The 26,985-nt window shown below is 50.0% G+C and overlaps 1 protein-coding gene and 1 pseudogene across 4 annotated transcripts; one reads left to right on the top strand and one right to left on the bottom strand.

The window, feature by feature from the left end:
• The first annotated feature begins 1,651 nt into the window (after positions 1-1,651).
• LOC137848367 (maternal embryonic leucine zipper kinase-like) lies at positions 1,652-11,967 on the top strand. Of its 4 annotated transcripts, none has more exons than XM_068667422.1 (11): positions 1,652-1,736; positions 1,926-2,026; positions 2,270-2,355; positions 2,800-2,916; positions 3,490-3,633; positions 4,948-5,016; positions 6,166-6,258; positions 7,066-7,164; positions 9,745-9,813; positions 10,383-10,481; positions 11,366-11,961. In XM_068667422.1, exons 2-11 carry the CDS (start codon positions 1,963-1,965, stop codon positions 11,471-11,473), a joined length of 948 nt encoding a protein of 315 aa, XP_068523523.1. In that variant the 5' UTR covers positions 1,652-1,736; positions 1,926-1,962; the 3' UTR covers positions 11,474-11,961. The 4 variants fall into 4 exon arrangements, with proteins under 4 accessions (XP_068523523.1, XP_068523527.1, XP_068523524.1 ...); XM_068667423.1 differs by having other exon boundaries at positions 1,736-1,837; positions 11,366-11,962; XM_068667425.1 differs by lacking the exon at positions 1,652-1,736 and adding an exon at positions 1,770-1,817 and having other exon boundaries at positions 11,366-11,962.
• An 8,931-nt stretch (positions 11,968-20,898) lies between these two features.
• Positions 20,899-21,001, bottom strand: LOC137848720 (U2 spliceosomal RNA; annotated as a pseudogene).
• Positions 21,002-26,985: the final 5,984 nt, after the last annotated feature.

Here is a 26,985-nt window from a genome sequence, read left to right as displayed (position 1 = left end):
TTGCAGCGCACAGCAGCTGTGGCAGCGGTGCCAGCCAGGGGAAGCAGCTCCCCATCTGCAGCTCTCCCCAGCCCGCTGCAGCGAGCCGACACCATGGGCGGTGAGGCCCAGGACATCACCTGCCCTGTGTGCCAGGGGGTGTGCAAGGAGCCCAGCTACATCCTCCCCTGCCTGCACCAGTTCTGCTTCGGGTGCGTCATGCGCTGGGTGCAGAGAAGCAGCACCTGCCCCCTCTGCAGGCAGCGCATCACCTCCATCCGCTACTCCATCTGGGCGGAAGACGACTTCCTGGAGGTGCAGGTGGCCCCCGATGCAGAGGCGCAAGACGACAGCCCCCAGGACGAGCAGGGGGCTGCAGAGCCCATGCCCCAGCCTGCCGTGAGAGGCCTCCCGCCCGAGGAATGGGCAGCCCTCTTCAGGGAACACCTCGAAGTCCTGGGTCCGCTGCGCTCCTGGGTGCGCCAGCAAGCCAGGGAGCTCTTCGATGCTGCCTGGTGGGACCAGGACATGCTGGAGGCCACCGTCGTCGCTTGGCTGTGCCGCTGTGGGCTGGATGAGCACGCCTTGGTGCGGGAGCTGCGGCCCTTGCTGCAGGGCCACACGGTGAGCATTGTGCAGCGGCTCATCTCCATCATGGGGGAGATATGCAGCGAGGAGTACCTCGAGGAGCTGGGCTTCCTGGAACCGCGTCCTGCCAGCCAGCTCTCCATGGACAACGGCCCTGAGGTGGACCTCGAGGGCTCCCAAGACACCTGGGAGCCAGAGCTCGAGGGCTCCCAAGACACCTGGGAGCCAGAGCTCGAGGGCTCCCAAGACACCTGGGAGCCAGAGCTCGAGGGCTCCCAAGACACCTGGGAGCCAGAGCTTGAGGGCTCCCAAGACACCTGGGAGCCAGAAGACAGCCTGGAGGCCACCCCCAGCCCTGCTGCCTCCCCCCGGGACACTCCTGTCACCAGCCTGCTCTCCTCCAGCAGCGCGGAGGATTCTGACATCGAGGAGCTGCCCAGTGCCTCCAGTGCCACCCTGCCTGCGGGTCCAGCACCCATCCCTGAGGAGCAGGAGGAGCTCTTCTCAGAGCCTGAAGAGGAGGAAGCAGAACACGCTGCAGTGCCGGGCTGCAGCCACGGGGCCTCTCCTCCTGGCCAGGGCAGGGACAGCTCACCGGGGGGGCCCCGGCGCCCCCCGAAGAGGAGGGCCGACAGCAACCCGGACTCTCCCCAGCCCTGCAAGAGGCCCCGGCGCCTTTAGCAGGGCACATCTGGTTGTCATCAAAATAAAGAGTTGTGACCCTGCCACAGACAGTGTCTTGGGCTTCTTGGTCGAATCCCAGAATCCTACAGTCATAGAAATGTCGAGTGGCTCAGGTTGGAAGGGGCCTTAAAGACCACCTAGTTCCACTCCCCCTGCCATGGCCAGGGATGCAACTCACTGGCCTCACCCAACCTGGTGATGGGCAATGTCTGCCCACTCGCTCAGGACCCGCAGATCCATCTCCTCAGGTCCCCTGGACTTGCGCATCACCATGTTCCTTCTTCCCCAGCCTCCCCCAGACCCTGCAGGGCGCGGAGCAGCAGCGCCGACCCTCCCAACATGGCCGCCCTGCCGCGCCTCCCTCCTTCCCTCCCTCCCTCCCGTTGGGCGCCGCGCGGCGGCCGCCATTGGCCCCGTGCTGCCGGCGGGCGGGCGGGGCGGGCGGTTCAAACGGCAACGGCCGCGCCGGGCGCTGTGGCGGAGCGGTGAGGCTGGGGCCGGGCAGGGCCCGGCGGGGGTGGGGGGGGGGCCGGGCAGCAGCGCCCAGGCGCTGAGCAGGGGTCCCGGTGGGTCCCGGTGGGTCCCGGTGCGTCCCGGTGCTGCAAGCGGCCCCTCCGCGCCTCGGGCCGTGCTCTGAGGGCAGCGCAGCCACGGGTGGCGCTTTGTCGTTGCAGGTGCTGGGCAGAAGGGCAGGCGCCTGCTGGCCTCAGGATGTCTGTCAGCAGCGATGAGGAGATTCTGAAGTACTACGAGTTGCGCGAAACGATTGGGACGGGTAGGAGCGATCTCTGAACAAAGGCGCCTGCCTGCTGTCTGCCTGAGTACAGAGTGACTTCAAGCCCGTGAAGTTTGGAGCACAATTCTGAAGCTAGTTGGCAGCCCTTAACTCAAATCGCCTCTTCCTCTGATGAAGGCATTGCACACAAGTCGTGCTGCGTACTCTGCTCTACAAGCGGGATTAAAAGGATGAACGCATGTTATCATGCTGAGTGTTAAACGTCTGTGTTTTCCCTTTTAGGTGGGTTTGCGAAGGTAAAGCTTGGACGACATCTTCTTACCGGTGAAAAAGTTGCAATAAAAATCATGGACAAGCTTGCTCTAGGGGTAAGTCAAAAACATGTAACATTTGATAGCATCATCTGTTTCTTGTGCAGTTCTCAAGAGCAAAGGGGTGCGGTACATAAAGATGCTGCCTACTAGCCCTGCTGCCTTTTAAAGGATGCTGCAGAGTTCAAGGAATGTTTACAAAGCACCGGAAACGTTGTGCCTTCTTGTGAAGTGGGCAGCATTCACTCGCTGTAAAATGGAGGAAGTTGAAAATTATTACAATAATTCAAACAAAATGCTGATGAAAACACAGATATTTTATGTCTTCAGGTTTTGCTGATCAGAATTATATGGGGGGAATGGAAGAGCTGTAGATGAGTTGATGTTGAATCGTATGCTGTCAGAAACGTGCTGTGAAATTTTGACTTCTGCAATAGTTTGCGGTTTATTGTTGTGTCAAAGTAGTCACCAAATTCATACCTTATGTTCATGGTCTCTTAGGATGACTTGCCTCGTGTTAAAACAGAAATTGATGCCATGAAAAATTTAAGTCACCAACATATTTGCCGGTTGTATCACGTAATAGAGACATCCAAGAAAATATTCATGGTCCTAGAGGTAAGAAATGGTGTTTCTGCCACGCTTGAGGTTACAGTACACGATCTGTCCGCTTTAGCAGTAGGCAATAATATAACAGTAAAGTTGAAATGATGCATTTCTTAAGAGGTTATCTAATTGATGAGTTTGTTCAAGATTCATTACTTTAAACATTAAGCTGAAAATACGTATTCTATATTCTATATATCTTCTCGTAAAAGCCACTCTTTGGTGTTCACAAAAAGTGAAATAAGTTTAATTCCTACCTTGCATTTCAATTATTTTAAAATAGCACCAGCAAGGTCTGTAAGACACCAGAACTCCCAAGTCATTGTCATCTCCTGGGTGATTTGCACCACCCATGACAAGAGTGTAATGTCTTGGACAAAATTTGAGGCAAGGGTCAGACTTCTTGGCTTGTGTGGTTTGCTGCAGTGGTGACCCATGCCAAAGTTTTGGGTACTGATAAAGCAAAGGGAATACGCAGAGAGTCCTATAGCTGCTGTCCAGTGCTTTCGGTGCTCTCGTTGGTACTTAGACTTCCTGGTTATGCTCTAAACATATTCTCTTTTGCGCTTTACCTTCTTATTGCAGTATTGTCCTGGAGGAGAGCTGTTTGATTACATTATTTCCAAGGACCGTCTTTCAGAAGAAGAAGCTCGTGTATTTTTTCGGCAGATTGTTTCAGCAATTGCTTATGTTCACAGTAAGGGATATGCCCACAGGGACCTCAAACCAGTAAGCCTGAATAGTAGTCACATTTCTGTAAAGAACAAATGATCTGATGCCTTCTGGAAATGTATTGTTTCTGCTTGCTACTGTGTGCCTCAGCTGAGCTGGATGTGGCTGACCCTGAGAAGGGATTTTCCTCTGAAATAGAACATAGTACTGAGAGTACTGCATTCAGCTCTGAGGCCTCCAGCACAAGGACATGGAAGTATTAGAACAAGTCCAGAGGAGGCCACAGAGATGATGAAGGGCTGGAGCACCTCTCCTATGAAGTCAGGCTGAGGGAGTTGGGGTTGTTCAGCCTGGCGAAGAGAAGGCTCCAGGGAGACCTTATAACAACTTTCCAATACCTAAAGGGGGCCAAAGGAAGTCTGGGGAGGGACTCTTCGTTGCGGATGTAGGGATAGGACAAGGAGTAGTGGTTTTAAACTGAGAGTGTAGATTTAGATTATCTATAAGGAAGAAATTCTTTACTCTGAGGAGTGTGACACACTGGAAGAGGTTGCCAAGAGAAGCTGTGGATTAAGACCAGGCGGAATGGGGCTCTGGGCAGCCTGGTCTAGCAGGAGGTGTCCCTGCCTGTGGCAGGGGGAGTGGAATAAGAGGATCTTTAAGGTCCCTTCCAATGCAAACCGTTCTGTGATTCTCTGCTCATGCTCTAAAAGGGAGCAGAGCAGAGACATGGAACTAATTTGGATGTTGGTTAGGTGTTTCTGTTACACTCTTTGTTCCAGTATGCACCTGGAGAGAGCCTTGATGGTGTCAATCTGTTGTGCACACTTATGGTTTTGTACCTCAAGGAACAGAGTCAGATAGCTTAAATGAAGGATACGTATAGAGAGGGTGCAGAATAAGATGCACGCTACTGGCCCCATCCTATAGCTTCTCTGTCTTTGCAGATTAAGCATTGTTTTAGTGGTTGGAAGATTTGAGTGTTTCTCCACAAATTGGTTAGAACTTTACATTTTTTTAGAGATGCTGATATCTCTGAGAAAAACAAACCCTTGGAGCTCAGGCAATTTCCCAGACAGCTGATGAGATCTTTGTCTCCAAAGAGCTTTTCTCCAAAAAAAAGAAAGCTCTGTTTGTGCCTTTTGCAAGGAATTGGCTTCTAGACAATGAGCTGGTGAATCCGGAGGAGGATACGGTAACTTGGCTTGGAAGCGACTGCAGCAGTTTCTGCTTGAACCTGCTGCTCAAAGCAGAGTCAGACGCAGTGTCTGAAGGCTTTATCCTGTGCCATCTCCAAGCCCTAGTACAAGAAAAGGGGGTTCCTCGGATGCTCAGCTGAAAAGCATTACTTGCTGCTTTCTCTTTCACCAGGAAAATCTGCTGATTGACGAGGAACATAATCTGAAGCTGATAGACTTTGGGCTCTGTGCAAAGCCAAAGGTAAGAGTATCTGCTCGATCCAATACTATGTGCACCCAAGAAATGCATGTTTGACCACAGAATGCAATGCAGTGACTTGCCCAAACACCCTAAAGTAAAGCCATTGATGTGGTTGGGATGCAATTACTGCTTCCTTGGAAGGGACTGAACTGCGCAAGAGAACAGTTAACAGCTGTGGCTCTGAGCAGCCTGTTAAATCGTTTTCTCCATGTAGACTTGATATTTTTGTAATCTAAGGCAGAGATCATCTGGTATGTACAGCACCTTCTGTCTCATACAAGGGCCCGTAATATCAGGTTGGCATGCACTTTTCCTTCATGCGTTTTTCACCTGTGTATGTCTTTCTTCAAAAGATTTTTGTGGAGATGGATATTGTGGATAGAACCAACAAGTTTATACAGGTGACAGATGCAGATCCTCTGTTTCTGTGTGTTTGTCCTGAATTGTTTCTTGATCCTAGAAAGAGTTTTGAGGAGCCTTTTCTGTTTGCCTTTTTAACATGCAAGGTGGGTGCTGGTGAGGATCAATGTAACAAGGAGACAGTTTTAGGGATTTCAAGGGAGTTATTCACCCTCAGATTGTTTTGTTTGACTCAATAGAGCAAGTTAGAGCATCATGCTGGTAATCAGGACCAACAGAGCATCAGTTCAGTGGAATAACATCATCTTATTGTGATCTGTGTAGAAGACAGTGCATGTGAAATAATAACACGGTTTTGATAAGGAAGTGTTTTATCAGTGGGTCTTTGAAAAGTTATTGCATTAAATATTGTCATAAATAACCATCTAGCCTCATGCTCAGTAGCTCTTAGATCACTTCGTCACAGGTTTGTATCTCTTATCTGCATGTTTGCACAAGGAATTCATCTTAATAGATGAGGAGCTAAGGAAAAGAATGCATCTTGCCAAGGAACATAGATAAAGGAGCAGTTTGGGATCAGAACATGTTTGTGGTTTTAGATGTTTATGGTCTTAGACTATTTGCTTAGTAAATTCATAAGTTACAACAAAGCAAAATAAAAGGTGAACATAGATGCATTGCAGAAAAAGAGGGAGCCTCTGAGGCTTCTACTATGTCATTACTAGATGACATAAAGCGTGTTAGAGCCAAGGCTTCAGTGTGATTATTCCAATTTCTGTGTTATTCTAGGGAGGCCTTGATTACCACCTGAACACCTGCTGTGGAAGCCCAGCGTATGCAGCGCCGGAGCTGATTCAGGGCAAAGCATATATTGGATCAGAGGTATGTAGCAGAGTTGTAGTGTGTGATTTTTTTTTAAATTTTTTTTTCTCCTCTCATGCCCTGTTTGTAAAGGCAGTGAAGTTGGGGTATGCTCACTTGGTTTCCCTCCTGAATGCCCGTGGACAGCATTGCTTTGGTACTTCCCACAGCTGCCTCAACTAGCCTTAGCAGTCGCAGACTCAAACAGTACTGTTGGCCACAGGTCAGGTAGCTGGCTGGTTTATCTCTGGTTAATCCTTACCTACGTCTACCAGTTGCTCCATCTTTTAGTGCCCTACAAAACAGTAACGTTCTTCTACTACAAAATCTTTGAAAGAGCACTGTCCTCTGTCAATTACTCCTCACTTGTCACAAATTTTTGTGCAATCTCAAAGTTTTAATGATTCGTCAGGCTTTTCTTTAGCTTGCAAGTTGTGCATGAAGACTTGGTCCCTTTTTGTTGCACAATGTTATAAAAAACAGAGCGCAGAAAATGTGAAGAGGTTTCTCAGCTTTGATTTCATACCTGAAACTCTGGGCCTACTTGCAATTTGCATTTGTTAATCTATCCAAAATGCTGTAATGGGAATCCCTTCAAGCTTCTTAAGTTGCTTTGCTATTAGGGTGGAGTCAGTCTTTTGTTTGCTCTCACAGCTTTGCACTGCTGTTGTTGGCCTCTGATTCTTTTTATTTTTTTTTTTTTAAACAAGATGAGCCTACTCTTCATGAAGTGTGTGGGGACTTTGCCAAGGGCGGACAATATGGTCTGTCATGAAGCCCTTTTGGATACATCTGCTTTGTGAACATCTACGCACTTTTATTTTTTAGGCAGATCTTTGGAGCATGGGTGTACTGCTGTATGCTCTGCTGTGTGGCTTTCTCCCTTTTGATGATGACAACGTCATGGCAGTCTACAGGAGGATAATGGTAGGTATTGGTTGTGCTAGGAGGGACATGGCTGAGTGTTGCAAGAGGTTTGCTTTTCTGGTGACAGAACCTGCTAGGCTTTGCCTAAGGCAAAAAGGACTTTGTGCTGAATTTTGTCCCTTTCTGCTGCTCTTCCTAGCATTTTGTGCATTTCTTCCATTGGCCTTCCTGGTACACTAGCCTGGTGCAACTGGTGGATGATAGCAAGTGGAGTTTCAGAAGAAGAATTTTCTTGTCAATGGGCTGGATTTTTGGGGGGGGATCCTTCATCTGCCTTCTCCATATGCTGTGACAGAACCGTACATCTGCCATTGGATTTTCCAAGACTGACTGTTCTTGAATACCAGCTATTCTCCTCTCTGGGAAAGGCAGGATTCTGCTACCGCTATTGAGATTTCCTCCTCCAGAATGAGCATGCAAAGAGCTTTCTTCCATTCGATGCTTTTCCTGAAGGGGGCTGAAACCTAGGTGCAGCATTGTAGATGTCATCCAACAAGAGCTGAGCAGAGGGCTCAGCCCCCTGGTGTGTTGGTGCTGCTTCCTAATTCAGCCCACGGTAGTGTTGGGCATCTTTTCTGCCAGAAGACACCCCTGGCTTACATTCAGTGTGCTGTCTGTCAGCACTTCTCTGTCCAGAATGAGGAGGAAATGCAAGACCCGATAAGTTGCCTCCAAGAGAAAAGGCTGAATAGGTAGTAAGTAACAGCATTGAGTCGTTGGTTCTGTTTCCCTGTAAATTCCTCCCAGTACAGCTGAACAGCTGCTGTTTGGCATCCTGTAGACACCTCCACAAACCACTTGCAGGCTGCCAGCAAATTTCTGTTCACAAAGCCTCCAGTAAGCCAGCGGAGCGTGGAACAGCTGTGTTGGCTGAGGTCTTTGGCTTCCTCTACCTGCTTCTCCTTCCCTGACCAAGAGATTGGTATGACTGGAAAGTAGAGCATCCTGAAGAGGATTCAAGGACTGTGGTGGTAGGAGGGGGGACAGGAGATCTTTTGGAGTCTTCAAGGATGGTTTCTGCAGAGTTGAGGCCTCACTTCACGAGAACCAGGAGCTGCATTCTTTGGAGAGGTGAAACATTGGCCAGTGGAACTTGTTGAGGTGAACAGAGATGAGCAAGTTTTAAAACTCAGTCTGAGTGCAGTGGAAGAGGGAAGTCTCACAGGTGTTAAGATGCAGGCTTGCTATTTCTGCTCTGAATTTGTTTTAATTCTGTGTGGCTGCGAGATGAAAATTGCTTGAAATGGAGACACTTAGATATGCTTGTGGAATTGAATTTCACAGGTTACAGATGCTGAAATGTACTGTAATCTCAGCTCAAGGCTGTTGGAAGGCTGCTGCTTGAATCTAAGCTCTACAATTACCTTAAAGGAGGCTCTAGCGAGATGGGGACGGGTGTCCCCAAGCACCGAGTGATAAGACAAGAGGAAATGGCCTCACGTTGCTCTGGAGGAGGTTTGGCTTGACTGTTAGGAAAAATTTCCTTATTGAAAGAGTTGAGAGGTATTGGAACAGGCAGCCCAGGGAAGTGGTTGAGTCACCACTCAGGAGGCATTCAAAAACCATGTAGATGAGGTGCTTGGTGACATGGTTTAATGGTGGGCTTGGCAGTGTGAGGTTAAAGGATGGACCAGCTGATCTTAGACGTCTTTCCCAACCCACATGGTCCTGTGGTTGGAAGTAGGATCACAGTGCTTGCACACCTTGTTTCTTTCCCTGGAATGTTCCACATCTCTTCATTTGGGAATACTTAAGTCAACCAAGTTTGTTCTATAGCTCCTGCAAGAAGAAAATACTTGTGGAGTGATCTTATGCTTCTGGTAGCTCTTGCGAGGTATTTGCCTTCCAGCACTGTCCTCAGTCAAGGAGATGCTACTTGTTTTACCTTGTCTCCTGATCTGTAGTGATGTTTTAAAAGCAAAATGGGTAATGGGGCTCCTTGGACCCACATGCAGATCATGTGGATTTGATGCCTTACTTTCCCAGTAAAGCTGCACTGTGAAATCTGAAATCTGCCCCCCATCTGTTTCTAATGATATCACTAACCATGTTTGTGAGGATGGAACAGGAGGTCTGGTGAGAGCATCTGCAGGAGTAGCGTGCTCCCGATGGATGGACCGCATGGTGCAGACCCATATTGGAGCAGTTCCTGAAGAGCTGCTGCCTGTGGGCAGCCCCCGCAGGCTCCGTTTGGGAAGTACGGCATCCCCTGCAAGGGACCCCATGGGGAGCAGGGACAGAGAGGGAGGTGTAGGGAGCAGCAGGGACAAAGCATTATGGACTGCCCTGTTCCCTTGCATTGCTCAGAGGGAGGAGGTTTTTAGTTCTCACTGCTCTAGTTTATTACCATTTGTCAATACATTACATTGATCTTCATTACGCCGAGTCTGTTTTCCTTATAACGGTATGTGGTGAGTGATCTCCCTGTCCTTATCTCAACTCTCAAACATTTTTTGCATGTGGCTGTTCTTCCTTTTTGGCTGAAGAGAGATGTCACTATCACCTAAGTAATTTAATAATCCTGTTTGACCTAACTATTCAAGGTTCATTCTACACCCTCTTTATTTTTTTTTTCCACAGAGAGGAAAATATACTATTCCAAAGTGGCTCTCTCCTAGCAGTACGCTGCTGCTTAGCCAAATGCTACAGGTAAAGGTGCTGCTTCTACTCAGATAGGTCTACAAAATGCTATTTCATTAGGTCGGAATACTACATCTATGAAGTACTTAGAAAATATTTGGTGTTTGAAGATTAACTCTTATATGTCTGAATCCTTGAAGGAAAGGTTAGCCTTGTCTTCTGCAGAAAATTCTCATGCAAGAATGTAATAATAGTTCATGGAGATAGAAATTAAAATGTAAATAATTAAATGAAGTCTTGAAGCACCTTGCATTTGGGTGTTCTATTGATACAGCACAATTAAGAAGTGTTTATAAATGAGACGTTTTATTAATGAAGCTGAGCATATGAAATATGCCTTCGGGCTACATCTAGGCAGTCTAGTCACTGCAGAATGTTACTGGAACATGTACTGTAACCATAGGTGCTGTAACTGTTATTCACAGCTCAGACATTTAACCTTCCTTTTGCTGGGGTTCTGAAACATTGTTGGTTTCTATTCTATCCGTTCTATGCACCCAGAAGGTCTGAATAAAAGATAAGTTTTTTCTTCTATTCTCACAGATTTGTGTAACAACTTGATTCTTCCTGCCCACTAGGTGGACCCAAAGAAGCGGATTACAGTTAAGCATCTGTTAAGTCACCCGTGGCTCATGGAAGGTTATTCAGATGCTGTCCACTGGCAAAGTAAATATCCAGTAAGTACACTTGCCAAGAAGGTTCCTTGGCATTTCGTGTAATCTTATTTGCTGTCACAACGGTACTGGTTCTTTGCCATTTCTTTTGAGGAGGCATTTCAAGGTACGTTGTCATTGTATTCTGTCGTTGATGCTTAATTAGCAAAACAGCTAGCTTCTCACCAAAATGTGCAGAACTTCTGTATGTGAGCAACCAGTTGATTCTCCAGGCTCCTTGGTCAATACTTTTGTTTAGGGGGTAAAAAACAAGTATTATTATTTTTCTTGGACATGCTTATGGTTTATCTTAATTCTAGTTCTCACTGAGAATTGCTCGTTTGGCCAACAAGCTGACCTCTTTGACAGCATGTTTGTCCACTCTGTACTTCAACTCTTTTGATGTGTGTGAGTTGAGGATAGTGTGGGGGCTTGGGGGAAATTCCAGCTGTCACCAAGTGCTGATGAGCAGCTGATGCTCATTTGCAGCCAATGCCTCCTGCTGGCCACTGGGTGCTGCTGTTTGTCTAGGTAAAGAACAGCTTGTTGCACGTGCGCTGTCAGTTTTAAGCAGCTCTGGCAAAGACGTGCATGCCTGATGCAGCTTTGCATATTTAAGAAGAGATAAAAGTGTAGCTTCCACTCAAGTGAAAAATCTTATCTGCAGACAGCCTTTCCTATGTGAGTTCAGAACCTCTCACCAGGGAGGGCCGAGACGCTGAAGTTGTGTGACTTTCTCCGTTTACTCACGGCAACATCTAGCCATGATGCTAACTAAAATACAAAATCTGAAATGTTGGATAATGAGGGACTCTGCCTGCTGCATATCACAGCAGTGTCATGGTCAGATGTGTCTCGATGAGGCAACCTGAAAGCTTCATGCTTGAATGTAGTCCGTGTTCTTGCAGCAGGGACACCTTGATGAGGACTGCGTGACAGAGCTTTCCGTGTTTCACAACCAGAGCAGGGAGAGTATATTGGAATTAATATCAGAGGTAAGAACTACATGTTGTTAATTTGTTGTAATTAAGCATGCTAATACAGTAAGTAACCTGAGCGTATTGGCAGCCTCATGGTGCCTTATTCTCAGGCGTGAGTTTTGCTGTGCTTTTCCAACCTAGGGAATCCCCACAGAATTTCAGATCTGTCAGTACAGCTCTGAAGCTCAATTTTGCCTTTTCTTTTTCCTCCTTTCATTGTGTTTCCTAACCTTTATTGATATTTTCTACCATGCTCATATCCTTATGAATTTCTGAAAGGCAAAGTAGACTCAAGCTAAAGATGTCTGGATGAACAACCGATTTCTTGCACTGGCTGAACTCCGTGCTTTGAAATGTTCTGATACCGGAGAGAAAACTTGCAGTGCATCGCTCAGCCAGGCTATAAAATAAGCGTGGGGGAATTGCTTTTCACAAACTTTGGAAGAAGTGAATCAGTTCCTGTCCCATTGGAATATAAATGACAAAAGCTGAGCTGACTACCTGTAGAGGAATTGTACCAAGGTGTTAGTGGTGATATTCTAACCTGGTAGAAGAGGCTTACAACATGAGGTGGACTCCGGCCTTAATGTGAATCTGAAAATTGTCCTTTGAAATTTATTTATTTTTTTATTCTACTGTATAGAACGAAGACTTGGGATAAAATCTTTCACATAACTGTAGCAGAAACAGACTTTTAAAATATGTGTTCTATTTAAAGTGGATAAATTTTGGAGTAAATATTGTTGGTTGTTTTTTTGTTTGTTTGTTTGTTTGTTTTTTCAGTTACAGGAAATACAGGAAATAATCTGAATAATCTACTTACAGGGGGAAACAGCTTGTCCAATTAAGTTTTGGCATTTACACCGTCCTTTACTAGAGGACTTCTATTGCCTTATAACTTATTCAGGCTAATTGTATTATGCTGCAGACCTGGCAAGCACTTTTCTTGCAGTCCTCATAGCAGTTGTGTTGCTGAAAATCACACCAAATGTTGATTAAAAAAATTTTTCTTGTTGTACTCCCAATCAACTTGCTAGCAGGCAGCCTAGGAAGAGGAAAGAACTTCTCCAGTATGGCCAGTTACAAATATTAAGGACATGGTGGCTTACAGTAGACTACAGAAAGTTGAATGCAGCTACTAAACCATTGACTGCCACAGCACCCAGTCTGTCTGACATACCTAATCTGCTTAAGACAGCAGGATTTAAATGATGGCTGTCGTTGGTGTTAGAGATATCTTTTGGTCACATTACCACGGCAGGAACAAGACAAATTTGCTTTTACTTTGGAAATAATACAGCCTTTTTTGCTCATTTACCCCAGAGGGTTAAGCACAGACTTGCACCAACACATGCTGAATTGGCTAAGACATTAGAAGAAGTAAGGTTACCTGCTGGAATCACATTAATTCAGTATGTAGATATTGAGTGGGGACAGTGATGAGCAGCAAGTACAAGAAGGAATGGGCTTCCTCATAGACAGACATATGCCAGCAGTGCTCATATCTGTTAGCCACTCTGACAACTGTTTGCAATTGCTGGCAGTTGTACTGATTATTGTGCTAAGAAGCTACCCATGAATGGCCAGGGGTATATTCTGAACATAGAGTCCCTACTAGTATCAAGAAAATTCTCAATTTCACCTTTCCAACCAAATGGCACAAGCATAACACTAGTACTACAGAAAGTACAAATGAGAATTTTGAGTACAATGAGACCTGGACAGGCTGGAGAGCTGGGCAGGAAGAAACCAAATGAGGTTGTTAGAAATGGCTCAGTCTTCAAAATAGGATTAAATAAAAAAATAGGATTTATTAAAAGAATAGAGGTAAGCAAACAGCGCTGGGTGCACTGGGAGTCTCCGCTCCACCAGGACGCACACCAGTTACATCAAGTAGCTGATTTTTATGCTCCAAGACTAATACATATTCATTGCTACTTCTAAAAAATAGATTATTATAATTAGTACTAATTAATTAATTAATTACCTTATTAATTATAATAACCTATTAAAATAGGTTATTAATAATTATAATTGGGTCCTGTGGGTCCTGAGCGAGTGGGCAGACATTGCCCATCACCAGGTTGGGTGAGGCCAGTGAGTTGCATCCCTGGCCATGGCAGGGGGAGTGGAACTAGGTGGTCTTTAAGGCCCCTTCCAACCTGAGCCACTCGACATTTCTATGACTGTAGGATTCTGGGATTCGACGAAGAAGCCCAAGACACTGTCTGTGGCAGGGTCACAACTCTTTATTTTGATGACAACCAGATGTGCCCTGCTAAAGGCACCGGGGCCTCTTGCAGGGCTGGGGAGAGTCCGGGTTGCTGTCGGCCCTCCTCTTCGGGGGGCGCCGGGGCCCCCCCGGTGAGCTGTCCCTGCCCTGGCCAGGAGGAGAGGCCCCGTGGCTGCAGCCCGGCACTGCAGCGTGTTCTGCTTCCTCCTCTTCAGGCTCTGAGAAGAGCTCCTCCTGCTCCTCAGGGATGGGTGCTGGACCCGCAGGCAGGGTGGCACTGGAGGTGCTGGGCAGCTCCTCGATGTCAGAATCCTCCGCGCTGCTGTAGGAGAGCAGGCTGGTGACAGGAGTGTCCCGGGGGGAGGCGGCAGGGCTGGGGGTGGCCTCCAGGCTGTCTTCTGGCTCCCAGGTGTCTTGGGAGCCCTCGAGCTCTGGCTCCCAGGTGTCTTGGGAGTCTTCGAGCTCTGGCTCCCAGGTGTCTTGGGAGCCCTCGAGCTCTGGCTCCCAGGTGTCTTCGGAGCCCTCGAGCTCTGGCTCCCAGGTGTCTTCGGAGCCCTCGAGGTCCACCTCAGGGCCGTTGTCCATGGAGAGCTGGCTGGCAGGACGCGGTTCCAGGAAGCCCAGCTCCTCGAGGTACTCCTCGCTGCAGATCTCCCCCATGATGGAGATGAGCCGCTGCACAATGCTCACCGTGTGGCCCTGCAGCAAGGGCCGCAGCTCCCGCACCAAGGCGTGCTCATCCAGCCCACAGCGGCACAGCCAAGCGACGACGGTGGCCTCCAGCATGTCCTGGTCCCACCAGGCAGCATCGAAGAGCTCCCTGGCTTGCTGGCGCACCCAGGAGCGCAGCGGACCCAGGACTTCGAGGTGTTCCCTGAAGAGGGCTGCCCATTCCTCGGGCGGGAGGCCTCTCACGGCAGGCTGGGGCATGGGCTCTGCAGCCCCCTGCTCGTCCTGGGGGCTGTCGTCTTGCGCCTCTGCATCGGGGGCCACCTGCACCTCCAGGAAGTCGTCTTCCGCCCAGATGGAGTAGCGGATGGAGGTGATGCGCTGCCTGCAGAGGGGGCAGGTGCTGCTTCTCTGCACCCAGCGCATGACGCACCCGAAGCAGAACTGGTGCAGGCAGGGGAGGATGTAGCTGGGCTCCTTGCACACCCCCTGGCACACAGGGCAGGTGATGTCCTGGGCCTCAGCGCCCATGGTGTCGGCTCGCTGCAGCGGGCTGGGGAGAGCTGCAGATGGGGAGCTGCTTCCCCTGGCTGGCACCGCTGCCACAGCTGCTGTGCGCTGCAAGAAGGAGAGAGGCCAGGGTCAGTGGCTGAGCCAGGGCAGGCAGCGGCAGTGCCCCGGCCCCTCAGCAGGACAAAACCCCAAGCCCAGCCCCGGGGCACGTGTCGCCTCACAGCTCACCTGCACTGCTGCGAGCACTCCTTCCACAGCCCCGGCTGCCTGAGCCAGGCAGGGCCGGGGAAACGCAGGCACTGGCTGCGGGGACGGGCACCGAGAGCAGCTGCCAACGGCCCCACAGCACAGCTCCAACAAATCTCCCAAGAGATCCTTGCTCGGCACTCCAAGCCTCGCACAAACGCTCAGCGGGAGTCCAGGCACGAGCCAGGCTGGGCCAGGCTCTGACGGCGCCCCAAGATAAGCAGCGAGGGCCGTGAGGTCACAGCCCATTGCTGGGTGACCTCACAGCCCACCGCTGGCTGACCTCAGAGCCCAGCGCTCTGGGTGACCCCCAAAAACCAAAGCATGTGTCTGAAAGCACTTGCCAGACATTTGGTGAACCCCAGCAGCTTGGCTGCCATGACCACTTCCCTGGGAGGCCTGTTTCAGTGGCCAAGCCCCGTGGTGGTGTACAATCTTTTCCTCACCTGCAGCCAGAGCCTCCAGTGGCCCATCTCCTTGCCATTCCCTCGAGTTTTGGCAGTGGCCCCAGAGAGCAGAGCTCAGCGCCGGCCCCTCTGCTGCCCTCGTGAGGAAGCTGCCGGCCGCCATGAGGCCTCCCCTCAGTCTCATGCAGGCTGAACAAACACGCGCACCTCATGTGCTCCTCATCCGTCTTACTCTCCACATCCTCCACCACTTCCAAGCCCTCCTTTGGACACTCTCCCATAACCTGATGTCCTTCTGTTAGTGTGCTGCCCAAAAGTGCACCCAGGACTTGAGGTGATGCTGCAAGAGCGCAGAGCAGAGCACAGCAATCCCTGCCCCTGAGCGGCTGGCGATGCCGTGCTGGAGGCACCCCAGGATGCTGTTGCCCCTCCTGGCTGCCAGGGCCCGTGCTTGAATCACATTCAACTTGCCATCGACCAAAACCCCCAGATCCCTGTCTGCAGGGCTGTGCTGTCCATACAGCCAGGGTTGCCCCTTGCCAGGCGGGGAATCCCTCACTCGCTCTTGCTAAACCTCATATTGCTGGGGATTGACCAGCTCTCTGCTTTGTCAAGATCTCTCTGCAAAGCCTTCCTCCCCTCGATGGAGTCAGCCACTCCTTCCTGTTTAGCATCATGCATAAATGGACTCCAGATGCCCTCAAGTCCTACATGCGAGTCAGTCGGGACAACACTGAAGAGAACAGGCCCTAAAATGGAGGCCTGCGGAAGCCCCTATGACTGGCCGCCACCCTGATGCGACCCCATTTACAATAACCCTTGGAGCCCGACCCGTCAGCCCCTTGTTCACCCATCGCATTATGCATTGCTCTAGCTGTGTGCTGCCCAATTTGTCCAGAAGGAGACAGTGAGAAGCTGTCTTGAAGCTGTGCTGAAATCCAAACAGGTGCCATCAGCTGGCTTCCCCTGGGCAACCAGATGGTTGGCCACTTCATCAAAGGAAATCAATGGGGGTGGGCGGTGATGGGGAGGGGACATCGATAGGGCAGCTGACCTAAACCAACCAAAGGGACATTCCATAGCACCTGATGCCACACTCAGCAATAAACAGGGGGTTGCCGTGGGGAAGGGGGCTGTTCCTCCTGAACAACCACTGCCTGTTTTGATGCCCTGCTTCCCAGGACATGGCTGAACATTGCTCGTTGATGGGAAGTAGAGAATATTTCTTTTTCCTTCTCTCTGCGCTTCCCCGTGGCTTTACTGTTTCTTTTGTTTCTTTTTCTCCCCATTCCCCTGCCCTTTAAGTAAACCATTCTCATCTCCAGCTTCTTTGTGCTATATTTTCTCCCCCAATTTAATAGCCACTCTTCTGTGTTCGCAATAAGTGAAATAATTTTAACTCCTACCTCACTTTTTTAATTATTTTCAAACAGCATCAGCAAGGTCTGTGGGACACCAGAACACCCTTATATAACACCCAAATAACTGCCATCTCCCTTTGGTGATTTGTACCCCCATGCCTGCTGTTTGTCATCATCGCACCATGCCCTGCTGAGATAGCTTGGCTTTGTCTTGCTGCCCTCCTTGTAGTTATGAGAAGGCTGCCCTGAGGTTCCTCTGCAGTCTGACCAAACATCTTTGCCTCAGCCCCTCCTCACTGAGCAAGGGCCCCAACCCCTGAGCATTGTGAAATTGCCTACAATCCATTTCTAAAGATCTCACTAATGGGTTTTTGAAGACATGATTGAAATTCTTCCTCCGTGGAAAGGAACCCGTGATGGAGCAAAACTCAAATTTTCATACAAGCATATTGGACGTGCTTATGGTTTTTCTCATTTCTACGTCTCAGAGAATTGCTTGTTCGGCTAACGATTTGGCCTCTTTGAAAGCCTTTGTCCTGACCGTCTCTCCATTGTTTGCCAATGCCTCCTGCTGGCCACTGGCTGCTGCTGTTTGTCTAGGTAAAGAACAGCTTGTTGCACGTGCGCTGTCAGTTTTAAGCAGCTCTGGCAAAGACGTGCATGCCTGATGGAGCTTTGCATATTTAAGAAGAGATAAAAGTGTAGCTTCCACTCAAGTGAAAAATCTTATCTGCAGACAGCCTTTCCCATGTGAGTTCAGATCCTCTCACCAGGGAGGGCCGAGACGCTGAAGTTGCTGAAGTTGTGTGACTTTCTCCGTTTACTCACGGCAACATCTAGCCATGATGCTAACTAAAATACAAAATTTGAAATGTTGGATAATGAGGGACTCCGCCTGCTGCATAGCACAGCAGTGTCATGGTCAGATGTGTCTCGATGAGACAACCTGAAAGCTTCATGCTTGAATGTAGTCCGTGTTCTTGCAGCAGGGACACCTTGATGAGGACTGCGTGACAGAGCTTTCCGTGTTTCACAACCAGAGCAGGGAGAGTATATTGGAATTAATATCAGAGGTAAGAACTACATGTTGTTAATTTGTTGTAATTAAGCATGCTAATAGAGTAAGTAACCTGAGCGTATTGGCAGCCTCATGGTGCCTTATTCTCAGGCGTGAGTTTTGCTGTGCTTTTCCAACCTACGGAATCCCCACAGAATTTCAGATCTGTCAGTACAGCTCTGAAGCTCAATTTTGCCTTTTCTTTTTTTCTCCTTTCATTGTGTTTCCCAAACTTTATTCACAGAATCACAAAATCACAGAATTTCTAGGTTGGAAGAGACCTCAAGATCATCGAGTCCAACCTCTAACCTAACGCTAACAGTCCCCACTAAACCATATCCCTAAGCTCTACATCTAAACGTCTTTTGAAGACTTCCAGGGATGGTGACTCCACCACCTCCCTGGGCAGCCCGTTCCAATGCCTCACAACCCTTTCAGTAAAGAAGCTCTTCCTAACATCTAACCTAAAACTTCCCTGGCGCAACTTTAGCCCATTCCCCCTCGTTCTGTCACCAGGCACGTGGGAGAACAGGCCAACCCCCACCTCTCTACAGCCTCCTTTAAGGTATCTGTAGAGAGCGATAAGGTCGCCCCTGAGCCTCCTTTTCTCCAGGCTGAACAAGCCCAGCTCCTTCAGCCGCTCCTCGTAGGACTTGTTCTCCAGGCCCCTCACCAGCTTCGTCGCCCTTCTCTGGACCCGCTCAAGCACCTCCATGTCCTTCTTGTAGCGAGGGGCCCAAAACTGAGCACAGTACTCGAGGTGCGGCCTCACCAGAGCCGAGTACAGGGGGACGATCACCTCCCTAGCCCTGCTGGTCATGCTGTTTCTGATACAAGCCAGGATGCCGTTGGCCTTCTTGGCCACCTGAGCACACTGCTGGCTCATATTCAGCCGACTGTCCACCATCACTCCCAGGTCCTTCTCTGCCAGGCAGCTCTCCAACCACTCGTCTCCCAGCCTGTAGCTCTGCTTGGGGTTATTGCGCCCCAGGTGCAGGACCCGGCACTTGGCCTTGTTGAACTTCATGCAGTTGACCTCAGCCCATCGGTGCAGCCTATCCAGATCCTCCTGCAGAGCCTTCCTACCCTTGAGCAGATCGACACACGCACCTAACTTGGTGTCATCTGCAAACTTACTGAGGGTGCACTCAATGTCCTCGTCCAGATCATTGATGAAGATGTTAAAGAGGACCGGCCCCAGCACCGAGCCCTGGGGAACGCCACTAGTGACTGGCCTCTGACTGGACTTGACTCCATTTACCACGACTCTTTGGGCCCGGCTATCCAGCCAGTTTCTAACCCAAGGAAGCGTGCGCCAGTCCAAGCCAAGAGCAGCCAGTTTCTTGAGGAAAATGCTGTGGGAGACGGTGTCAAAAGCCTTGCTGAAGTCAAGGTAGACCACATCCACAGCCTTTCCCTCGTCCACCCAGCGCGTCACTTTGTCATAGAAGGAGATCAGGTTCATCAAGCAGGATCTGCCTTCCATAAACCCATGCTGACTGGGCCTGATCGCCTGCTTGCCCTGCAAGTGCCGCATGATGACTCTCAAGAGGATCTGCTCCATGAGCTTCCCTGGTACTGAGGTCAAACTGACAGGCCTGTAGTTCCTCGGCTCAGCCCTCCGGCCCTTCTTGTAGATGGGCGTCACATTCGCTAGCCGCCAGTCAGCTGGGACCTCCCCCGATAGCCAGGACTGCTGATAAATGATGGATAGGGGCTTGGCCAGCTCCTCTGCCAGTTCTCTCAGTACTCTTGGGTAGATCCCATCCGGCCCCATCGACTTGTGCACATCCAAGTGCCGTAGCAGGTCACCAACCAGTTCTTCGTGGATGGTGAGGGCCACATCCTGCTCCCCATCCCCTTCCACCAGCTCAGGGTACTGGGTATCCAGAGAACAACCGGTATTGCCGCTAAAGACTGAGGCGAAGAAGGCATTGAGCACCTCCGCCTTTTCCTCATCTCTTGTAACTACGTTTCCCCCCGCATCCAGTAAAGGATGGAGATTCTCCCTAGTCCTCCTTTTTGTGTTGATGTATTTATAAAAGCGTTTTTTGTTATCTTTAACGGCAGTAGCCAGATTGAGCTCCAGATGAGCTTTGGCCTTCCTAATTTTGTCCCTGCACAGCCTCGTTACATCCTTATAGTCCTCCCTAGTGGCCTGTCCACTTTTCCAAAGATTATAAACCCTCTTTTTTCTCCTAAGCTCAAGCCACAGTTCTCTGTTGAGCCAGGCTGGTCTTCTTCCCCGCTGGCTCATCTTTGGGCAATTGGGAACAGACCGCTCCTGCGCCATTAGGATTTGCCTCTTGAAGAGCGCCCAGCCTTCCTGGACCCCTCTGCCCTTCAGAACCGCCTCCCAAGGGATTCCACCAACTAGTGTCCTGAGCAGCCTAAAGTCAGCCCTCCGAAAGTCCAATACAGAGGTTTTACTGGTCCCCTTCCTGGCCTCGCCAAGAATGGAGAACTCCACCATTTCGTGGTCACTCTGCCCAAGACTGTTCCCGACAATCACATCCTCCACCAGTCCTTCTCTGTTTGTGAAGAGAAGGTCTAGCGGGGCACCACCCCTGGTAGGCTCACTAACCAGCTGTGTCAGGAAGCGATCTTCCACTTCCTCCAGAAACCTCCTAGACTGCTTTCTCTGGGCTGTGTTGTGCTTCCAGGATATGTCAGGGAAGTTGAAGTCCCCCACGAGTACAAGCGCTGAAGATTTCGCAACTTCTGTCAGCTGCCTGTAGAACTCCTCATCCGTCTCCTCATCCTGGTTCGGCGGTCTATAGCAGACCCCGACCAGGACACTAGCCTTGTTGTCCCTGCCGATCCTAACCCAAAGGGACTCGATCTTGTCATTCCTAGCCTCGAGTTCTACAACATCGAAAGACTCTCTAATATAGAGAGCCACACCGCCACCCCTTCTGTGCTGCCTGTCCCTTCTGAAGAGCCTATAGCCAGGCATTGCAGCACTCCAGTCATGAGACTGGTCCCACCACGTTTCCGTGATGGCAACCAAAAAATCAGATATTAAACTGATAAGAACAGATACTACACATGATCTTAGCCAAAAGGCCGAGAAGCGATTGATATTATTGATATTTTCTACCATGCTAATATCCTTATGAATTTCTGAAAGGCAAAATAGACTCAACCTAAAGATGTCTGGATGAACAACCGATTTCTTGCACTGGCTGAACTCCGTGCTTTGAAATGTTCTGATACCGGAGAGAAAACTTCCAGTGCATCGCTCAGCCAGGCTATAAAATAAGCGTGGGGGAATTGCTTTTCACAAACTTTGGAAGAAGTGAATCAGTTCCTGTCCCATTGGAATATAAATGACAAAAGCTGAGCTGACTACCTGTAGAGGAATTCTACCAAGGTGTTAGTGGTGATATTCTAACCTGGTAGAAGAGACTTACAACATGAGGTGGACTCCGGCCTTAATGTGAATCTGAAAATTGTCCTTTGAAATTTATTTATTTTTTTATTCTACTGTATAGAACGAAGACTTGGGATAAAATCTTTCACATAACTGTAGCAGAAACAGACTTTTAAAATATGTGTTCTATTTAAAGTGGATAAATTTTGGAATAAATATTGTTGGTTGTTTTTTTGTTTGTTTGTTTGTTTGTTTGTTTGTTTTTTCAGTTACAGGAAATACAGGAAATAATCTGAATAATCTACTTACAGGAGGAAACAGCTTGTCCAATTAAGTTTTGGCATTTACACCGTCCTTTACTAGGGGACTTCTATTGCCTTATAACTTATTCAGGCTAATTGTATTATGCTGCAGACCTGGCAAGCACTTTTCTTGCAGTCCTCATAGCAGTTGTGTTGCTGAAAATCACACCAAATGTTGATTAAAAAAATTTTTCTTGTTGTACTCCCAATCAACTTGCTAGCAGGCAGCCTAGGAAGAGGAAAGAACTTCTCCAGTATGGCCACTTACGAATATTAAGGACATGGTGGCTTACAGTAGACTACAGAAAGTTGAATGCAGCTACTAAACCATTGACTGCCACAGCACCCAGTCTGTCTGACATACCTAATCTGCTTAAGACAGCAGGATTTAAATGATGGCTGTCGTTGGTGTTAGAGATATCTTTTGGTCACATTACCACGGCAGGAACAAGACAAATTTGCTTTTACTTTGGAAATAATACAGCCTTTTTTGCTCATTTACCCCAGAGGGTTAAGCACAGACTTGCACCAACACATGCTGAATTGGCTAAGACATTAGAAGAAGAAAGGCTACCTGCTGGAATCACATCAATTCAATATGTAGATATCGAGTGGGGACAGTGATGAGCAGCAAGTACAAGAAGGAATGGGCTTCCCCATAGACAGACATATGCCAGCAGTGCTCATATCTGTTAGCCACTCTGACAACTGTTTGCAATTGCTGGCAGTTGTACTGATTATTGTGCTAAGAAGCTACCCAGGAATGGCCAGGGGTATATTCTGAACATAGAGTCCCTACTAGTATCAAGAAAATTCTCAATTTCACCTTTCCAACCAAATGGCACAAGCATAACACTAGTCCTACAGAAAGTACAAATGAGAATTTTGAGTACAATGAGACCTGGACAGGCTGGAGAGCTGGGCAGGAAGAAACCAAATGAGGTTGTGAGAAATGGCTCAGTCTTCAAAATAGGATTAAATAAAAAAATAGGATTTATTAAAAGAATAGAGGTAAGCAAACAGCGCTGGGTGCACCGGGAGTCTCCGCTCCACCAGGACGCACACCAGTTACATCAAGTAGCTGATTTTTATGCTCCTAGACTAATACATATTCATTACTACTTCTAAAAAAATAGGTTATTATAATTAGTATTATTAAATAATTAATTAATTAATAATTATAATAACCTATTAAAAGTAGGTTATTAATAATTATAATTGGGTCCTGTGGGTCCTGAGCAAGTGGGCAGACATTGCCCATCACCAGGTTGGGTGAGGCCAGTGAGTTGCATCCCTGGCCATGGCAGGGGGAGTGGAACTAGGTGGTCTTTAAGGCCCCTTCCAACCTGAGCCACTCGACATTTCTATGACTGTAGGATTCTGGGATTCGACGAAGAAGCCCAAGACACTGTCTGTGGCAGGGTCACAACTCTTTATTTTGATGACAACCAGATGTGCCCTGCTAAAGGCGCCGGGGCCTCTTGCAGGGCTGGGGAGAGTCCGGGTTGCTGTCGGCCCTCCTCTTCGGGGGGCGCCGGGGCCCCCCCGGTGAGCTGTCCCTGCCCTGGCCAGGAGGAGTGGGCCCGTGGCTGCAGCCCGGCACTGCAGCGTGTTCTGCTTCCTCCTCTTCAGGCTCTGAGAAGAGCTCCTCCTGCTCTTCAGGGATGGGTGCTGGACCCGCAGGCAGGGTGGCACTGGAGGTGCTGGGCAGCTCCTCGATGTCTGAACCCTCCGCGCTGCTGGAGGAGAGCAGGCTGGTGACAGGAGTGTCCCGGGGGGAGGCAGCAGGGCTGGGGGTGGCCTCCAGGCTGTCTTCTGGCTCCCAGGTGTCTTCGGAGCCCTCGAGCTCTGGCTCCCAGGTGTCTTGGGAGTCTTCGAGCTCTGGCTCCCAGGTGTCTTCGGAGCCCTCGAGCTCTGGCTCCCAGGTGTCTTGGGAGCCCTCGAGGTCCACCTCAGGGCCGTTGTCCATGGAGAGCTGGCTGGCAGGACGCGGTTCCAGGAAGCCCAGCTCCTCGAGGTACTCCTCGCTGCAGATCTCCCCCATGATGGAGATGAGCCGCTGCACAATGCTCACCGTGTGGCCCTGCAGCAAGGGCCGCAGCTCCCGCACCAAGGCGTGCTCATCCAGCCCACAGCGGCACAGCCAAGCGACGACGGTGGCCTCCAGCATGTCCTGGTCCCACCAGGCAGCATCGAAGAGCTCCCTGGCTTGCTGGCGCACCCAGGAGCGCAGCGGACCCAGGACTTCGAGGTGTTCCCTGAAGAGGGCTGCCCATTCCTCGGGCGGGAGGCCTCTCACGGCAGGCTGGGGCATGGGCTCTGCAGCCCCCTGCTCGTCCTGGGGGCTGTCGTCTTGCGCCTCTGCATCGGGGGCCACCTGCACCTCCAGGAAGTCGTCTTCCGCCCAGATGGAGTAGCGGATGGAGGTGATGCGCTGCCTGCAGAGGGGGCAGGTGCTGCTTCTCTGGACCCAGCGCATGACGCACCCGAAGCAGAACTGGTGCAGGCAGGGGAGGATGTAGCTGGGCTCCTTGCACACCCCCTGGCACACAGGGCAGGTGATGTCCTGGGCCTCACCGCCCATGGTGTCGGCTCGCTGCAGCGGGCTGGGGAGAGCTGCAGATGGGGAGCTGCTTCCCCTGGCTGGCACCGCTGCCACAGCTGCTGTGCGCTGCAAGAAGGAGAGAGGCCAGGGTCAGTGGCTGAGCCAGGGCAGGCAGCGGCAGTGCCCCGGCCCCTCAGCAGGACAAAACCCCAAGCCCAGCCCCGGGGCACGTGTCGCCTCACAGCTCACCTGCACTGCTGCGAGCACTCCTTCCACAGCCCCGGCTGCCTGAGCCAGGCAGGGCCGGGGAAACGCAGGCACTGGCTGCGGGGACGGGCACCGAGAGCAGCTGCCAACGGCCCCACAGCACAGCTCCAACAAATCTCCCAAGAGATCCTTGCTCGGCACTCCAAGCCTCGCACAAACGCTCAGCGGGAGTCCAGGCACGAGCCAGGCTGGGCCAGGCTCTGACGGCGCCCCAAGATAAGCAGCGAGGGCCGTGAGGTCACAGCCCATTGCTGGGTGACCTCAGAGCCCACCGCTGGGTGACCTCAGAGCCCAGCGCTCTGGGTGACCCCCAAAAACCAAAGCATGTGTCTGAAAGCACTTGCCAGACATTTGGTGAAGCCCGGCAGCTTGGCTGCCATGACCACTTCCCTGGGAGGCCTGTTTCAGTGGCCAAGCCCCGTGGTGGTGTCCAATCTTTTCCTCACCTGCAGCCAGAGCCTCCAGTGGCCCATCTCCTTGCCATTCCCTCGAGTTTTGGCAGTGGCCCCAGAGAGCAGAGCTCAGCGCCGGCCCCTCTGCTGCCCTCGTGAGGAAGCTGCCGGCCGCCAGGAGGCCTCCCCTCAGTCTCATGCAGGCTGAACAAACACGCGCACCTCATGTGCTCCTCATCCGTCTTACTCTCCACATCCTCCACCACTTCCAAGCCCTCCTTTGGACACTCTCCCATAACCTGATGTCCTTCTGTTAGTGTGCTGCCCAAAAGTGCACCCAGGACTTGAGGTGATGCTGCAAGAGCGCAGAGCAGAGCACAGCAATCCCTGCCCCTGAGCGGCTGGCGATGCCGTGCTGGAGGCACCCCAGGATGCTGTTGCCCCTCCTGGCTGCCAGGGCCCGTGCTTGAATCATGTTCAACTTGCCATCGACCAAAACCCCCAGATCCCTCTCTGCAGGGCTGTGCTCCAGCCTCTCGTCCCCCCGCCTGTCCATACAGCCAGGGTTGCCCCAAAAAAAAACAACCAAAAAAAAAACAACCAAAGGTACATTCCATCGCACCTGATGCGCTGGGTGCACCAGGAGTCTCCGCTCCACCAGGACGCACACCAGTTACATCAAGTAGCTGATTTTTATGCTCCTAGACTAATACATATTCATTGCTACTTCTAATAAAATATGTTATTATAGTTAGTATTAATTAATTAAAATTATTAATTAATTATGTTATTAATTATAATAACCTATTAAAAATAGGTTATTAATAATTACAATTTTGGGGTCCAGTCCCTCCTACTGGAGCATGCACATCAGTCTCCGGTGGTCCCTCTGGGGGTCTCTAGGGGTCTTTCATGCTGAAGACTTGTAGTCTTCCTCTCCAAGTTTTTTTCTTGTCCTTCCCCTTTGTACTCCTTGGCACCATGTCAAGTTTATACAGCATCCCCTGCAGGTCTTGTCTCCTAGCCGTCCTTCAGCTTCTTTTTTTATTTCTTAATCTCTTGGCCACCTGGCCAGATATCAGAGGCCTGCATAGTATCCCATAACAGTCACTAATTGTTATCAGTTGTTCTGAAACCCCCAGACATGAAAGACTTCATACAAACATAAATAGCTTTCTTATTGACACTTCACGAGTAATTAAAACGTTCCTCACCAGCCATTCATGGGGACAGTCACACCTATAGCAGCATTAAGTTAATCTCGAAGAAGACAAAAAATAGGCTGTAACTGTTAGAAATAAAAGTCTGGAATAACAAAGACAAACAGGTTCATAAATTTGAGGAGTATTTTCTGAAGACATGATAAATTGACTAGAATGAGGGGGAGACTGAGACACACTGCATCTGTAGTTCAAGAATTAAATTGCCAGTGCAGGACCCAGAGGCAGACAGGACTGTTCTTTATTGACACGAATTGTTAAAACATTCCTAACAAGGTTTAACAAGAGCAAGTGTAGAGTCCTGCACCTGGGAAGGAACAACCATATGTATCAGTACAGGCTGGGGAATGACCTGCTGGAGAGGAGCTCTGAGGAGAAGGACCTGGGGGTCCTAGTGGACAACAGGTTGGCCGTGAGCCAGCACTGTGCCCTCATGGCCAAGAGGGCCAATGCGATTCTGGGGTGCATTACAAGGAGAGTGGCCAGCAGGTCAGAGGAGGTGATCCTCCCCCTCTACTGTGTCAGGCCTCACCTGGAGTACTGTGCCCAGTTCTGGGCTCCCCGGTACAAAAAAGACAGGGAGCTCCTGGAAAGAGTCCAGCGGAGGGCCACAAAGATGATACGGGGCCTGGAGCATCTTCCCTGTGAGGAAAGGCTGAGAGACCTGGGTCTGGTCAGCCTGGAGAAAAGAAGACTGAGAGGGGATATTACCAATATTTACAAATATCGTAAGTGTGGGAAACAGTGGGATTTGTCCAACCTCTTTTCAGTGGTTAGCAGGGACAGGACAAGGGCCATAAGAAAGAGCACAGGCAGTTCCGCACCAACACGTGAAAGAACTTCTTCATGGTGCGGGTGGGACAGGCTGCCCAGGGAGGTTGTGGAGTCTCCTTTTCTGGAGATATTCAAGGCCCATCTGGATGCCTCCCTGGGCAGCCTGCTCTAAGGAACCTGCTTTGGCAG

Source organism: Anas acuta, chromosome Z, assembly GCF_963932015.1.
Source record: "Anas acuta chromosome Z, bAnaAcu1.1, whole genome shotgun sequence".
NCBI classification, from domain to species: domain Eukaryota; kingdom Metazoa; phylum Chordata; class Aves; order Anseriformes; family Anatidae; genus Anas; species Anas acuta.
This window is presented reverse-complemented; position numbering and strand designations above follow the sequence as displayed.